The 15,918-nt window shown below is 46.1% G+C and overlaps 1 protein-coding gene across 2 annotated transcripts in view; it reads right to left on the bottom strand.

Moving 5' to 3' along the window:
• Positions 1–15,918, bottom strand: part of SLC39A14 (solute carrier family 39 member 14) — a 45,827-nt gene that overhangs the window by 12,689 nt on the left and 17,220 nt on the right. For both annotated transcript variants that reach the window (XM_049631553.1, XM_049631552.1), the window contains exons 2-3: positions 1,978–2,258; positions 26–212 (exon numbers count right to left, since the gene is read on the bottom strand). In XM_049631553.1, coding sequence (XP_049487510.1) covers positions 26–212; positions 1,978–2,244 — 454 coding nt within the window. In that variant the 5' untranslated portion in view covers positions 2,245–2,258. The remainder of the gene's footprint in view (positions 1–25; positions 213–1,977; positions 2,259–15,918) is intronic.

Genomic DNA, 15,918 nt, shown 5'->3' with positions numbered 1-15,918 from the left:
CCCCTGCCTTCCTGTCCCAGCTCACCTTCAATTGCGCTTGGCTTCCCCTCTTCTGTCTGCTCATCCTCCTCGTTCTCCTGGTTCTCAGAGGAGCAGGCTCGGGAATCCAGCTGCTGGAGGATGGTAGGGCAGAACTCCTGGAACTCTCTCCTTCCAATCCGTGACTGGTTGCTGAAGTTGTGGGCAGCAAAGAGGTCTCCAGAACTAAAACACTGAGACAAAGTGGGAGAGGCAGGAAGCCTCTCAGAACCCAAAGTCACACCTCGCCCCTTGTAGCAACCGACAGCCTTCCACGAGGAGAAAATGGAGATGGAACCCTTCCAAATCTTGGGGAATCGGTAGACTAATCTCTAGGAACGAGAGCAAGGTAGTCCCTAAACTTGAAAAACTGATAGGTAATCTCAGAGATCAGCCATGCAGTGAAAGTCACACACTTTACACACACCCATTCATACAGGGCTGCCCAGAAGGTCTGGGAACAACTGAATTCCAATCTTTGTGACCAGGGTGTGGTTTGTGGAAAACATGATCTATTTGCATACCTGAAGAAACAGCTTCATTCAGATACCAAATCTGGCTGCACATCACAATAGCCTGAGGAGCTGTTATATTAAAATGCAGATTCCAGATAACTTCTCCAGAGCTGTTATTGAGCACTGGCATCTAAAGAAGAACATCAGTCCCCAAGACCCTATACATGGTGTCCCCGGTCTGAAGAACGTGTTGACAGAGATTAGTGGAGGAAGGAAGGAAAATCTAAAGATGCAGTGTACCTTGGAGCAAGTATGGGCTGGCCAGAGGACATGAACGCTCAGTCCCCTTGGGAGGTGTTAGGTTAGTACTCTCACATACCGTTCCTGTGAAACACTGCAGTTTTACTTCTAATTATACTTTATATACTTACACATCAGTCTTTATCTGAGGCGGTTTTACATGGATCTGTCCTAACAGCCCTCTGGGTGTGGTGACAAGTGAGAGCTTCTGGGCCTACAAAGCTGAGGGCTGGACTCTGGTGACCCCAAGCTACTGCTGCCGTGCCAAGGGGCCCTCTGGGGTCAGTCTGCAAGAGCCTGTCAGGGCAGCCTTCTCCCCAGCTCAGACATTACCGCGTGCCTGTGGTTCTGCATCCAGGCTGCCTGGCCCCCTGGCTACGTGGCCTCTCCAAACTGTTCTCCTTCAGGCTGAAGCCCCCGGATGCCTAACCCACGAACCTCCCTCGATTCCTCTAGCATACACTCCCCTCCCTCTCTCATTTCTCAACTCTATGAAGACTATCCAGCCCACAGAATTTAACACTTCATGTTATTATCAGATGACTCTGTTCTCAGTTGGTTAAGCTCCCCATCGTGACAGCAAACTCTTCAACATGACTCATTTTTCCCTTTCTCACAGTCCTCAGCACAGGGAACAAAGCAGATATATAAAGACACTGCTGGCTGACTTACATTTGGCTGCCACAAATAGCCTCAGACTAGGATTAGCAAAGATGATATGGAAGAAAGAACAAAGAACCTGGGTCCCAGTCCTGAGCTCTCCAGGAGTCACCGTGAGACCCTCAGTATTGCTTTCTAAACAATGAAGACTTTCCACCTGCACCTGAGGTAGTGTGAGGTTCACCTGGGATTGCAGGCAAAGGGCCTTGTAAACTGTAAGCCCTATGAGAAATGCTAGCTGTCAGGGAGCTCCGGCTCGCCAGCGGTTCCAGGTGATCCCAGTGCAGCTGCAAGGAAGTTTGTGGAAGGCCGAGATCCCCCACTGACAGCTCCCTCCGGTAAGGGCTTCAAAACAGCCATTTGGGAGGGCAGGAGGTGCTGCTGGGGACTCAGACTCACTGACCCAGACAACGGGAGGAAGAAGAGTTGGCCCCTCTGCTCTGCCATCAAGGCTCACCTGCTCCAAGCTGCTTGGGCTCCCCATGCCTAACCAGACTGTGACCCTAGGAGGGCAGACAGTGCTCAGCAACACTTGGAGCCTTACCATCGAGAGGTTCCTCTGTCCCTGCAAAGGTTGGGTGACATTGTCCCGGCCCACTCCCACATCCAGGTGGTTGAGCAGGGCCTTCAGCTCCTGCAGGGTAAGGCTGTTCCCCTCCCCATATCGATGCAGGAGGTCCTGTAGGAAAGAGGCTGCGCTGATGGCTGGTGTCCCCGTGGACATAGCATGAGCTTCAGGAACAGCAGCACTCCATAAGCTGAGCAGGATCAGCAGGAAGCAGTCAGGGAAGGCTGGGTGTAGCAGCTTCATGGTGGCAAATAAGCCTGTAAGAAGGAAAAGCAGGTGAGTGAGAGGCTCCAGAAACCGACACTCTCCTCTGGCTTCCCCACCAGACATGGCAGCCTCACTCCAGACAGCCTTCCCTTCCCCTCTAACTCTTTACCCTTCCCTAATACCTCTACCAAGCTTTTGAGAAAAACACTTCTCTTCAAAGCATGGAATAAAAAAATAATAAAAGGACAAATTCAACAGGTTTGACTAAACTTAAAAATACACAGTAAAAAAACTACTTGATTATGCTTAAAAAGTTTTTATCTTCTAGAGATTCAGAAATAATCGTGGATTAAAGGATATCTTACCTGGAACTTGCTTCAAAATAACAAAGGAGGGAGTATTTGCATTGGGAACATAGATGAGACACAATCAGGCATCAGGCATGAGTTAATAACTCATGAAACTGCTCAGTTAGGTGAATGGGAATTTATTATACTATTCTACTTTTTTTTTTTTTTTTAAGTAGGCTCTATGCCCAATGTGGGGCTTGAACTCACAACCCTGAGATCAAGAGTTGCATGCTCTACCAACTGAGCCAGTCAGGAGCCCCTATACTATTCTACTTTTGTACATTGGAAATTTCTCCAAAATAAAAAGTTAAATTATAAATAAATAAATAAATAACAGGGCGCCTGGGTGGCTCAGTCAGCTAAGCGTGCAACTTTGGCTCGGGTCATGATCTCAAGGTTCATGAGTCCGAGCCCTGCATGGATCTCTCTGCTGTCAGCACTGAGCTCACTTAGGATCCTCTCTCTCCCCCTCTGCCTGTCCCTAACTTGTTCTCTCTCTTTCTCAACAACAAACAAACAAAACCTACAACTAAAAGAGGGGGAAAAAAATAGGCCAGGGGAATAAAATACACCATCAAACATGACAAAGGTTTACCTATACTGCCTAAATTAGAGAACATGAAAAAATACTGAGATTCTCTCATTTGTTAAGAATAGAAACTTAAGGGGGTAGAGGGATGGGCAAAACAGGTGAAAGGGATGAAGAGGTACAAACTTCCAGCTATAAAATAAATAAGACACAGGGATGAAAGGTACAGCTTGAGGAACATAGTCAATAATTCTGTAATAAATTGGTATAGTAACAGATGGTGACTACATTTACCTTGGTGAGCAATGTGTAACGCATATACATATTGAGTCAATATGTTCCATACCCAAAACCAATATATTGTATGTCAACAACAGTTCAATAAAAAAAGAACACAAGTTTAAAAGATGGACAGTGCTATATTGCTGCTTATTAAAATAGCAAAACAGATTTACAAAAGACACACCTGAATGTTAGTGAGGTTAAACAATAGAGTAAGATATGGCTGGTGGCTATATAAATCATGAGACTCGAAAAGTTATATGATAATAAAAGCATTTCAATCCTTTGAATTATTAACTCTATCTTTGGAATTTATACTAATAGAAGCAATCCAAAAATACAAAGGCTGTAGGCAGAAAATTATGATCAAGCAAATTATATCCATTTCATTGAATAGTATGCAGCTATAAAAACGAAACCATGAGTTTCATGTAAAGCAAACAAGCAGAACAATTATGTAACAAAAGTAGGAAGTGAGAAGGAACAGGGAAACATATGCCTAAAGTAGCAGGGCTGATGATTTTCTTTCATTAATCACTTCCTCAGTATAGTTATAATTTAATTAGTGAAATAAACAAATACCAGGTAGGGAAAATGAGCCTCCTATTTAATCCAGACCCGGGAACCCCATCACTACAGGTGTTTCCATACCTCCCAGGCTCCCAGGGCCCTGGCACTCTTCTCACTGGATCACTCCACCTCAGGGCCTTTGCTTGTGGCAGAGGAGCTAGAGCAGAGTGGTTAAGAGTAGGCTTGTTTGGTTTGCATCCTGGTTCTGTCACTTGTTTACAAAGTGTGCGATCTTGGGCAAGATATTTAAACATTCTAGAGTCACTTGCAGTAGTGATGCAGGGGTGCCTAGCTGGCCCAGTCAGTGGTGTGTATGACTCTTGATCTTGGGGTTGTGAGCTCGAGCCCACATTGAGTGTAGAGATTACTTAAATAAAACTTAAAAAGAGGAGTGATGCAGCTTACCCTGGCCTTTTGTGTCAGAAAGACCTGGCTTGAATTTCTGCTGGCCAGATTAGTGACCTTGGGCAAGTTACTTAGGTTCTACCTGTTTTCTCATCTATAAAATGGGTACGTACCTCACTGGGTTACTGTGAAAATTTAATGACGTGAGCTATAGCAAGTCACCAAGTGCCTGACCTACATACAAAAAGCACTCAATCAAATGTTGTGATTTGATTATAATTAATCCACTTTGACTCCCTCCCAGCCCAGATACTGAGCTGCTAATGGAACTACTGGGAATATCCCTATGGCTAACTTTATTCCAGGCCTGTAGCACACACATCCCACGGGTCTCCCCAACAAATATACCAGGGGACATTCCAGGCTTTAGCTGCCACACATGGGGCATGCACAGCATCTGGAGACAGAAAAATATCTCTCTTCAAAGAATGTACTTTGAGTCACACAAAGGGATGGATTAGCCATCAGCAAAAATAGGAGTAAAGTGTTACTTTGAGACTAACAACTCTCAAATCTACACTGAGAACCAGAGGTTAAGTTACAGTCAGCAGGTGGGATCTTAGGCTGAAATGGCTAAAATTCACTGTACAAAGAAAACCGTCCTCTACCTGGCCACACTATAATCTGAGGCATGTGTTGTACTATCAGAGCGATGGAGAGGAGGGCCACGTGGATTTGTCAAAGGAGGGCAAAGAGATGATGAGGTCAGCAGCTGGTGTCACCAGCACCAACGCCGCTAAGCCCGTGACAGTTATGGATTCCTTGAAGAGAAGCTGGGATACTTATCTTCACCTAATAGATGAGGAAACCTGGTTTCAGAGATTAGGAAACATGATCCATAGGCAACAAGTCAAGCAGATTAAATTTTTCATGAACTGAAGCCAGTCTGAATGATGGGAAAGTCAGCGTACTCTGAACCACTTCACCACTGTATGGAGACATAAAATACGCACCCTGGGTCCCCAAGGAGGTCCGCAAAATCCTGCAGGTCTCTAGGCAGCTCTTCCCAATTTTATTTGTTTACTTATTTAAGTAAATTAAGTAATCTCTGCATCCAACGTGGAGCTCGACCTTACAACCCAGAGATCAAGAGTCGCATGCGCTACTGACTGAGCCAGCCAGACACCCTAGCTCTTCCCAATTTCTATCAGTGCCAACAAGCACCCCAAGTCCAGGCATAGCATGCGCTGAAGACCTGTGCAAGGGACCCCACAGGTACATGTTAGAGGCTAGCCTGTGTTACAGGGTGCCTTCTTTCTGTACAATCACTTCAACAAAACAACGGTCCCCACTTGAGCTATATTTCTCAAATTTATCTGCAGCAACTCCAAAACATCCAGAACAAACAAACAAAATCACTTCAAGTGTGAGACAGCCCACATAACTTGAAAAGCTTTGCCTGTCTGGGCATTCATGTCAAAGTAAGCATTTACAAAGAGTATCTGTCCTCCGTTAACTCCGCGGCCCCTTGGCCCCTCGGTGTGGCTGGGAGAGCCTCCTGAAATGTACAGGCAGAACCTCCTGCCTGACCCAACACTCAAGACATGACCCACTCCCCTAAGAGTCTAAAAACAACTAGGAGGGCAGTTCAGAAGTCCTGGTCCAGGGATCCTGGCATTGCTAAAGACACTTCAAATTCAAGTGACCCTGGCCTTTTGGCAGACACAAAAGGGGAGCTTTCTGTTCCAATGGAGATTTTTTTCGTTAGCTGATAGTTATTCTTAGGGGAAAAAAAGAATTTATAGAAGATTGTCTGGAGGAAAAAAGGGAGAGAGGAAGAGAACACATACAGCTCTTGATGCAGCTGTAGGGTGAAGCTAGGCAGGGGTCCTCACCACATGGGCCCAGCTGTGGGAGGAAGCCCGGGTCTATTAAGGCTGTGGAAATGGGCGGGCCCCTGGGTGGACTCCCCCCAGTCCCAGGGAGCCAAGCCAGCTGCCCTCAAGGACACCTTCCAGGAGTAGTAAGAAGAGTGAACAGGGCAGGGCATGAAAACAAGCTGGAAAGAGACAAAGGCTAGAATGTGCTCTTGGCTCAGAGGACCAGGCCCTCCCACTAAAGACAAGTTGGAGTCTCTCCACTCCTTTGTTCACCTGGCTTGGGTTCAAAGAAGTAAATTATTTTAGTGCCTTTAGGTCTGCCTCCAAGGCGCCAGAGCCAATCCTCCTAGGGGGAAATAAAAATCCTAAAGGAAAGTCAGCAAGAGATGCTTGCTCTCAGACCTTCTGTGAAACTTTAGGTTTCCTCACCATCTTGGAGGCTCCTGAATTAGGATTCCACTTGCCTGCCATCCCTTCACTGGATCCAGAAGTATCTCATCCTAAAAATGGCACTTCTGTCCTGTGGCCATAGTTTAACTATCGTACTTAACAGGCTGCTGGTTATCTATGCCCATTTACTAGGAGCAAAAACATTTACTTCTAGCTAGAGTGTCAAAGCAGCGACTGATTATGATGCTTGGTGCAGAGGTTGGACATTGGGACCCAACAGGCCTGGGAGTGCCAGACCTTCAAACATCCACTCCCTTCCCCAACTACCAGCTGGCCAAAGAGACCACCATTCTCACTCACTCTTGGAGCCTTCTGGGTTGAGGAATGAAACACGAAGACTGAATGCTCCACAGACAAACATGGGCAAGGAACAACTGTTTCCAAGGGCACTGGTAAGCCACAGGAAATGGGTGAACAATGTTGTCTGTAAACCCACCTACTTGTGCCTATTCTGTGCCCCTCAAGGCATGGGCTATGTGGGAGCACAACAAATTATAAAGCTAGAACTCTTAAGCTGAGGTCTTACCTGCAGGTCGAAGGGTAGCAATCAGAGGAAGGGCAGCCTCAACTAGGTTTTTACAAAAAGCACTTTACTTAAAATTGAGAAAAGGTTGATTGTCTATACAAAAGAAAGACAGAAAGACACTGACCATGGGGGTTGAAGGGGTGGAAGAGGAGGTGTGGGTGGAGGGAAGGGGAAACTATAGTGATAGAAATGATGGCTCCCCAGAACCCCTGGCCTTAATGAATCACCTTAAGCTTTCCCCTCAATTGTTTTCTCCCCCACCTAAAATCCAAAGGATGTCAAAAGAGGTGTCTAGTTCTCTTATGTTCCTCTTGGGAACAGACAGCAAGGACACTAAGGTACCTATGACCTCAGTACACATTCAGGGCTCCAGGCCTGTGACTAGCTACAAGGCCCCAACTAGCTACAAGGCCATTCCCCACCCCTCGAGGGTTCTTTCCTGGTCAACAAGTTCACTTCTGTAGAACACGTTCAAATAGATTGGTCTTTCTCCAGTCTCTACCCCCACCCCATTCTAAGGCTGTGACCTGTCAGCCCAGTAGGAATGTCTCCCCAGGAGACACTCCCCACTAATGGTTAACTATTGCAGATGGGTCCAAGTGACCCAAGGGGGCAACATTCCTGAGCCTCCATTAGGAGACGTGCAAAACCCTGAAACTTGCAGACAAAAGACAAAGCCAGGGGGAGGGGAAGAGGAGGGGGAGGTCTTGAGGAATCAAATCCTCCCTCCCGCCCCGGCGTTCAGTCTTAGTGGGTCCAAGTACCAAAGAAGTGTACTTCTAGCTTTGGCAACAGAAGGACCACTGGACCTGGTATGAGAAGGCCAGTTTGCAGCAACTCCAAGCAACGCACTGAGCTCACTAGATCTGTTTCCTTAGTTCAGAAAGAGGAAAATAAACATGCAGAGTTTTGAGTATTAATATAAAGTATGTTGAAACATTATATGAAAATAAAGACTTCTGAGTTAAGATGGAGAAATGAAATTGGCATCACAATTTTCCTTCCCCTGATCATTGATATTTGAGTACCAAGGGGCACCTGGGTAGCTCAGTCAGTTAAGCATATTCTTGATTTAGGCTCAAGTCACGATCCCAGGGTCATGGGATGGAGCCCCATTGTCGGGCACCATGCTGAGTGTGGAGTCTGCTTGAGATTCTCTCTCTAGCCCTTTGCATGCTCTTTTTCTCTAAAATTTAAAAAAGAGGGGTGTCTGGGTGGCTCAGTCGGTTAAGCGGCCAACTTCGGCTCAGGTCATGATCTTGCGGTCCATGAGTTCGAGCCCTGTGTCGGGCTCTGTGCTGACAGCTCAGAGCCTGGAGCCTGGAGCCTGTTTCAGATTCTGTGTCTCCCTCTCTCTCTCTGACACTCCCCCGTTCATGCTCTGTCTCTCCCTGTCTCAAAAATAAATAAACGTTAAAAAATAAATAAATAAATAAACTTTGAAAAAAAAATTTTTTTAAATAAATAAAATTTAAAAAAGAAAATTTTTTTGAGTAAAAAATCAGAAAAAAAAAAAAAAAGAGAAAAAAAAAAAAAGACACCAACAGCAACCAAACACAGAGATGGGCATAATCTGATCAGTAACTTCAAAACCAGAGGCAAGTTAAGAAATGCAGGACGGGGGCGCCTGGGTGGCTCAGTCGGTTAAGCATCCGACTTCAGCTCAGGTCACGATCTCGCGGTCCATGAGTTAGAGCCCCGTGTCGGGCTCTGGGCTGATGGCTCAGAGCCTGGAGCCTGCTTTCGATTCTGTGTCTCCCTCTCTCTCTGCCCCTCCCCCGTTCGTGCTCTGTCTCTCTCTGTCTCAAAAATAAATAAACGTTAAAAAAAAATTAAAAAAAAAAAAAGAAATGCAGGAGGGACCATCCATGGCTTCTCTCCTAGGCCTGGCCCAGCCCTCACAGCCACAGCAAGGACAGAGGAGCCAGAATTCTCACTGACCTCTCCCAAATCTGCAGGCAAACAGCTGCCAAATCTTTTTTCTCTTCAATTAAGGAGTAGTGGGAAAAGTTGCTGGGAAACAAACAGGTGACACTGGAACAAGAACAATGAGCGACTCTCCTGGAGGGAAATCAGGGCCCCAAGGCCACATACTGAACTGGGGAAGTGATCCAATTCCCAGTGAGTATTCCTCCCCTTCCAACAGACCTGAACGCACCTCCTATATACGTGGCCGCCCACGCCATGGGGGCTGCTACCAAAACCCAGAATCTGGGGCAGATCCAGCTCCCCCACCGCAGCTCCTCTCCACTCGCTACAGGCCACAGAAAACAGGTCATGAATACCCGGCCCTCAACCCTGCTGTCGTTGTGGTGGAGGGGCAAGTCAGCCTCAACGTAGTGGGAAGAAAGTCTTGTTTTAGAACCGACAGAACCCAACAGCACTAGCATGAACACGATGAGAATAGCAGGCGAACCATGCAAAAGACAAAGATGTCGACCCAAAGTAAAACATTAACTCCAGAGAAAGCAATTCCTCACAACTGCTTCACACTGCAGAATAAGTTAATTAGAACATTAATGCAATAAAACCAGAGCTCAAAGGTGAAATTAGGGGCGCCTGGGTGGCTCAGTCGCTTAAGCCTCCGACTTCGGCTCAGGTCATGATCTCAGTTTGTGAGTTCGAGCCCTGCATCGGGCTCTGTGCTGACAGCTCAGAGCCTGGAGCCTGCTTCGGATTCTGTGTCTCCCTCTCTCTCTGCCCGTCCCCTGCTCACACTGTCTCTCTCTGTCTTTCAAAAAAGGAATAAATGTTAAAAAAAAAAAAATTTTTTTTTAAAAGATGAAATTATAAAACAAAGTGACATCAAAGGGGATGCAGGCTTACTAAAAAAAAAAAAGAACAAAACATCACTAAAGAGCCAATAAATAAATTATCATGAACAGAGAACAGAATTCTGCCAGTAATTTAAAATAGAAATACTGACAAAAGAAGGTCTGAAATAACCACAGTGAATGTAGAAGGAAAAGACAGATTAAAACATGTAATGAGGGTGGCTCAGTTGATTGAGTGCCCAACTCTTGATTTTGGCTCAGGTCATGATTTCACAGTTCGTGGGATCGAGCCCCATGTCGGGCTCTTCGCTGACAGTGTGAGGCCTGCTTAGGATTCTCTCTCTCCCTCTCTCTCTACCCCTATCCTCCACTTTCATTCTTCCTCTTAAAAAAAAAAAAGTTGCGGCGCCTGGGTGGCTCAGTCTGTTAAGCATCCAACTTCGGCTCTGGTCATGATCTCACAGTCTTCGAGTTTGAGCCCACATCAGGCTCTGTGTTGACAGCTCAGAGCCTGGAGTCTGCTTTGGATTCTGTGTCTCCCTCTTCCTCTGCCCCTCCCCTGCTTGCACTCTCTCTCAAAAGAAAAAAAGAAAAAAGAAAAAAGCAATGAGGAGCACCTGTCTGGCTCAGTTGGTAGAGCACATTGACTCTTGGGTTTCAGGATGTGAGTTCAAGCCCCACAACTTAAAAATCTGACGCAGAATGCTAAACTTAAAAAAGACATTTTTGGGGAAGCTGGGTGGCTCGGTCCGTTAAGCATCTGACTCTTGGTTTTGGCTCAGCTCATGATTTCATGGTTTGTGAGTTTGAGTCCCATGTCAGGTTCTGCACTGACAGCATGGAGAATGCTTGGGGATCCTCTCTCTCCCACTCTCTCTGCCCCTTCTGTGCACTCGTTCTCAAAATAAATAAATAAACTTAAAAAAAAAAAAAGACATTTTCAGGCATCTCAAAGAAAAATTTCCCCCAAAATATTTTACTACAAAAATTGATACATATTAAAACTTCTCTTAAGTGGCAGAAAATTCAGACAGCCTTCATCTTCACCAGAGCAACCTTCAGTATCAGAAGAAAAGGCAACAATGTTTACATCATTGAGAGACACTGTGAAGGAGAAACCCACATACATTGTTCCCAGCCAAGATGTCACACAAATCTATAAGGACAACAGGCAGAAATTTTCAAGCATGAAAGATGTCAGAGGCTATAGTCTCCTTCCCAGAGTGAAAAAACAGGAGAATGAAATTAGCTAATAAAAATAAAGGTCACAGGAATGCAGAAACCATGATAATGCACTGATGGTAAACATTAAAGCCCTTCAAAAAAGAAATGAAGATTTGAGTGTCTGACTCTTGACTTTGGCTCAGGTCATGATCTCACGGTTCATCATATCGGCCCCAAGTCGGGCTCTGTGCTGACGACTCAAAGCCTGCTTGGGATTCTCTCTCCCTCTCTCTCTGCCCCTCCCCTGCTCAAAATATTCTCCCCTAAAAACACACACACACACACACACACACACACACACACACACACACACACGGGATTATGGCTACAGGACAGAATCTAAATGCTACAGAAATGGACAAATTCACTAATAACAATTAATACAATCAAAAGATGAGGGGCACCTGTGTGGCTCAGTCGGCTAAGCATCTGGCTCTTAGGCTCAGGTCATGATCTCACAGTTCGTGAGTTCAAGCCCTGCATAGGGCTCTCTGCTGTTACAGTGGAGCCTACTCTGGATCCTCTGTCCCCACCCTGTCTCTGCCCCTCCCCCATTTGCACTCTGTCTCTCAAAAATAAATAAAACATTAAAAAAAAAAAAAAAGATGAGAGGGGTACTGGGTGGCTCAGTTGGGTAAGCAACCAACTCTTTTTTTTTTTTTTTTTTTTTTTTAAAGTTTATTTATTTACTTTGGGAGAGAGTGAGACAGCGCAAGTAGAGGAGGGGCAGAGAGAGAGAATCCTGCTTGGGATTCTCTCTCTCTCCTTCTCTCTCTGTCCCTGCCCCACTCTTGTTCTCTCTCAAAATAAATAAACTTAAAAAAAAAAAGTGCAAATGCTAATGTCCTCATCTTTCATAGCAGAGTCAATAAATACTATCTAAAATGGGTAGTTAGAGGGGAGCTTGACTTTGGCTCGGGTCATGATCTCATGGTCTGTGAGTTCCAGCCCTGCTGTCACCACAGAGCCTGCTTTGGATCTTCTGTCTCCCTCTCTCTCTGCCCCTCCCCTGCTCATGCACTCTCAAAAATAAATAAAACATTAAAAAATATAAAAATAAAATGGGTAATTATAGATACGACTCACAAAGTTTTTTAAAACCTCTTTCATGAAATAATCTCTTGGCAAAAAACATTTCTTTAAAGCTTAATAATTCCTTTAATTTTGCTAGTTTCCTTTTCTTCTGTTATATTCAGGGAAACTTTAAATACTTTTTTACAGGATTATTTATTTCTATATGCATGTATCCATGAGTATGCCTGGAGGGTTATCCAGAATAGTATTCATTTAATAGTAGTGATGACTATTTGAATGGTGGGATTTGGAGTATTTGCCTTTTTTTTTTTTTTACTTCAACTCATTGATGGGAGGTGGGGGTATGGCAATACAAGAAAACATGGGTGGTTATTTTTATAGTCATGGGGTTAGGGAGAACTTTGTAAGTATGGCACAAAACGTACAACTTGTAAAAGCAATGATCAATACATCAGACTACAAACACTGCCCAGTGTTCTATAAATAATGAGCATACTCCCAGTGTTCATGGTCAAACTAATAATGATACAGTGGTCTGTTTAAGTACCAACAGACCCACTTAGAAAACCAGTCGTCTCACAGAGTGGTCCTCAGGTAAATACCACCCTACTGGCTCTCTGGAGTTCAAAGAATTTTGAGAAAAACTACCCAGTCTTCGGCCCTCCCCACCCACCAGATGAACACCATCCAAGAAGCCACTCTCCTCCAGGGCAAGCTGAAGCCCCTTCCCAAGTACAGGGCAAACATTGTAGCCAGCAGGCGGCCTCACCCAAGAGGCCCAGGACTCAAAGGGCCAGTTCTTCTGCCCCCTCCGGCCTTCTGCTTTTTTAGCTCTCTTACAAACCCTAAAAGGACGTCTTCTCTTCTCTCAGCTCCCACTACCAGATCCTTAGCCTCAAGCTTTGGCTCAACCAAGGCCACCCAGCATGGGAGATTTCCAAAAACAATGCAGAAGGTCTGGGGGCAAGGAGCAGGGTGGTGTTACCAGGAGGCAGTGCCTTTTTACTTAACCCAGGAAACCCCATCACTGGGAGGGGCAGGATAAGAAAACACACACAAAAAAGTGGGGACACAGAAGCAGGGAACAAAATTAGAACCAGCAGCTTGCTGCTCCCTGTCGGGTAATATTTACTGAGCCCCCACTGTGTGTGTCAGTGCCTGTGGGAGGGAGACTGGGAAGGGCAGAGCCTGGTGTCGGGCCCAGTACAGACAGCTGGAGGGGGGGGAAAGGGGTGGGGGTGGGGTGGCTGGCGGCTGATTTAGCCACCTGCTGAGCCCTGAGTGAAGGAAATGACTGCCAGGTCCAGACGGCTGGACTAGTAGGGGAGAGAGGGAGTGCATTTGCCAGGCTCCACCGTTCAGCAGAGAAGTCTTCCAAAACTAACTAACTGAGTCACACAGCCTGGGGAATAGTGGCCAGCTGGGGCTTCCCCACCAGAGGCCAGGGCAAGAGTCACCGCTGTTCTGATCATTCATCCATCACCACTTCCCAGACACTCAGTTGCAAAATTCTGACCTGTTGTCCCTTAAGTCCACTCCTGTTTGTCAGGCCATGTGGCTCAGGAAACATGGTGCTCACGTCCACCACTTACGTCACCTGCTTGAAGCAAAACTCTCTGACTTGTTATTTGAGGTCAAATAAATAAGAAAAATATATCATCTAGTGGCCAGATCATCAGACAACATGACAAGTTGGGCAGAACTGGGTTCAAAATTGGGGCCTGCCACAGGGACACTTACCGTGTGTCCCCAGCACAATTAAGCTACGAAATGTCCCACCTCGCAGGGCACTTTGGTAAATGAGAGAGCTTAAGGGTCACAGCTTTAGGTCTGTTCCTTCTGTTCCGTCCCCAGAGCTCTCAGGCCAATCCCTTCACCCAGAGCTGACTCCTGCCTATTCTCAGAAGGCAGCTCAATTATCTCTTCTTCCAGGAAGCCGTCTTGGACCAGACTTTGGGGACTCTTTTCCAACTACTCTGGACTCCCCATTATCTGGTCTCCCAGGGATCCTTCCCAACAGATTTTTGTTCCTTGAAGGCAAGGAGGGCCCTCCCTTTAGCCCTCCCCAGAACACAGTGCCTAGACCAGTGCTGGGCAAACAAGGAAGAAGCAGAGGATTTCTGTTAGAAGGCATGAAGTCATCACTCCTACACCCAGATAGGAACAGTGAACTCAGTGCTTCCTTCCAGAGACATCCTGTCGCCCCCACCTGGGGCCTACAGACACTATCTGAAGTCAGTGGCCAACACCACTCACTCTCTTCCAGACTAAACAATCCCCATTCCTTCAATTTCAGTTATATTCATTGAACTAAAAGCTACCTACACCCATCAGACTCAAAAACTGAGTGCCAGAGTTAACTTATTCAAGACATATTCATTGCATGCTGGCTTCATACGAGGAATAACGCTCAGTACTGGGGATGCCTAGTACCTGTCTTCACAGAGCAGGGAAAGCAAACAATTCAACTTGTAAGAACAATGATGAAAAGGTTTACCTGTTGTTCAGGGTTCAGTTAGGCTATTTAAGCAGAAAGGGATTTTGTGTACCATATTAAATGGCTTAGAGAATCACGGGAAGAGCTGGAGAAACACTGCCGATGGAGGAGCTCCTCCCCCAATCGCAGTACAGAGATGGCTGCTGCCATCGTGTAGCTAAGGCATCAAGAAGCTGCCTGCTCCAGAATTATGTCACCCCTGCCACCGTCTAACACCCACAAAATGGACATCCTGGGGTCCATCCTGAGGAAGAGGAAAGCCATACACGTAAGACTGGAGTGCAGCTAACCGGCAAGTCCAAGTCACAATGGCAATTTTAGTGCGAGGATGCCTGGCAAGTTTTTGATTCTCTACTTTCAGTGGGTTGGACCATAATTTATTATCCAAAGTAGTGGGCTTGATAGTGAAAGGAGGCGCCATTAATAAACACATGGGGAGAACAGAAATAAACCGCAGACCACGGATGTCTGGTGAAGAAGCCAGTGCACACTACTCATCATGGATCATGACAAGGAGGGGTACAGGAGGCTGTGGAGAACACAGCAGGACAGTCAAATCTAGTGTCAGAGATCGGAGGAAGCCTGCAAAGACATATTACTGTAGCAGAGACATGAAGGACATGTAAAAGCAGGTCAGGTAAAAGTAAAGGGAATGGGGGTGAGGTGGAATGTTCCAGAATGTAGCTGAGTTTGGAAAGACTCAGTTAACATAGTGCATGTAAGGACTTCAGAGTCCCGTGGGGCCAAGGCAGGGACAGGCCATAGGCCACGTTAAGGTGTCTGGACCTCATTTTCAGTAGAGACGTGATCAGATTTGTGGCTTTAGTTTATCAGCCTGGTTGCAGTGTGGAGAAGGGGCTTGAGGTGGTTAAGAACCGAAGTTGGGGGACCAGGAGGTTCTCTGGTGGCCAGCTGAGAGAACACAGCACTCAGTTTGGTCTAAAGAGCCAGGCTTCTTTCTCCCTGTTTCAACACAGCCTGGGGTGCTTCCTCTGCCACTGCAGCCACTGGCCTCAGTTTTCCATTAAAGAAGTGAATAGGCTCCTCTCTAGCCGCTACTAGGGGAGGAATAAGCCACAACATTGTCCTCATAACCAAAGTATCAGAGTGAGTTCGAGAAGACCAACCCACCTACCGCCATCATTTCCTAAATCACGCTGAGACAAGTCTGCTTAACTGTCCTGCTGTCATATGAGGGCCATTTGTAAATGCTAACTCCAAACTCCCTGGCAGCAATGCTGTGGGCAG

The sequence above is a fragment of the Panthera uncia genome, chromosome B1, assembly GCF_023721935.1.
Source record: "Panthera uncia isolate 11264 chromosome B1, Puncia_PCG_1.0, whole genome shotgun sequence".
Classification (NCBI taxonomy): domain Eukaryota; kingdom Metazoa; phylum Chordata; class Mammalia; order Carnivora; family Felidae; genus Panthera; species Panthera uncia.
The sequence above is the reverse complement of the archived record's forward strand: the minus strand, read 5'-3'. Positions and strand labels throughout refer to the sequence as shown.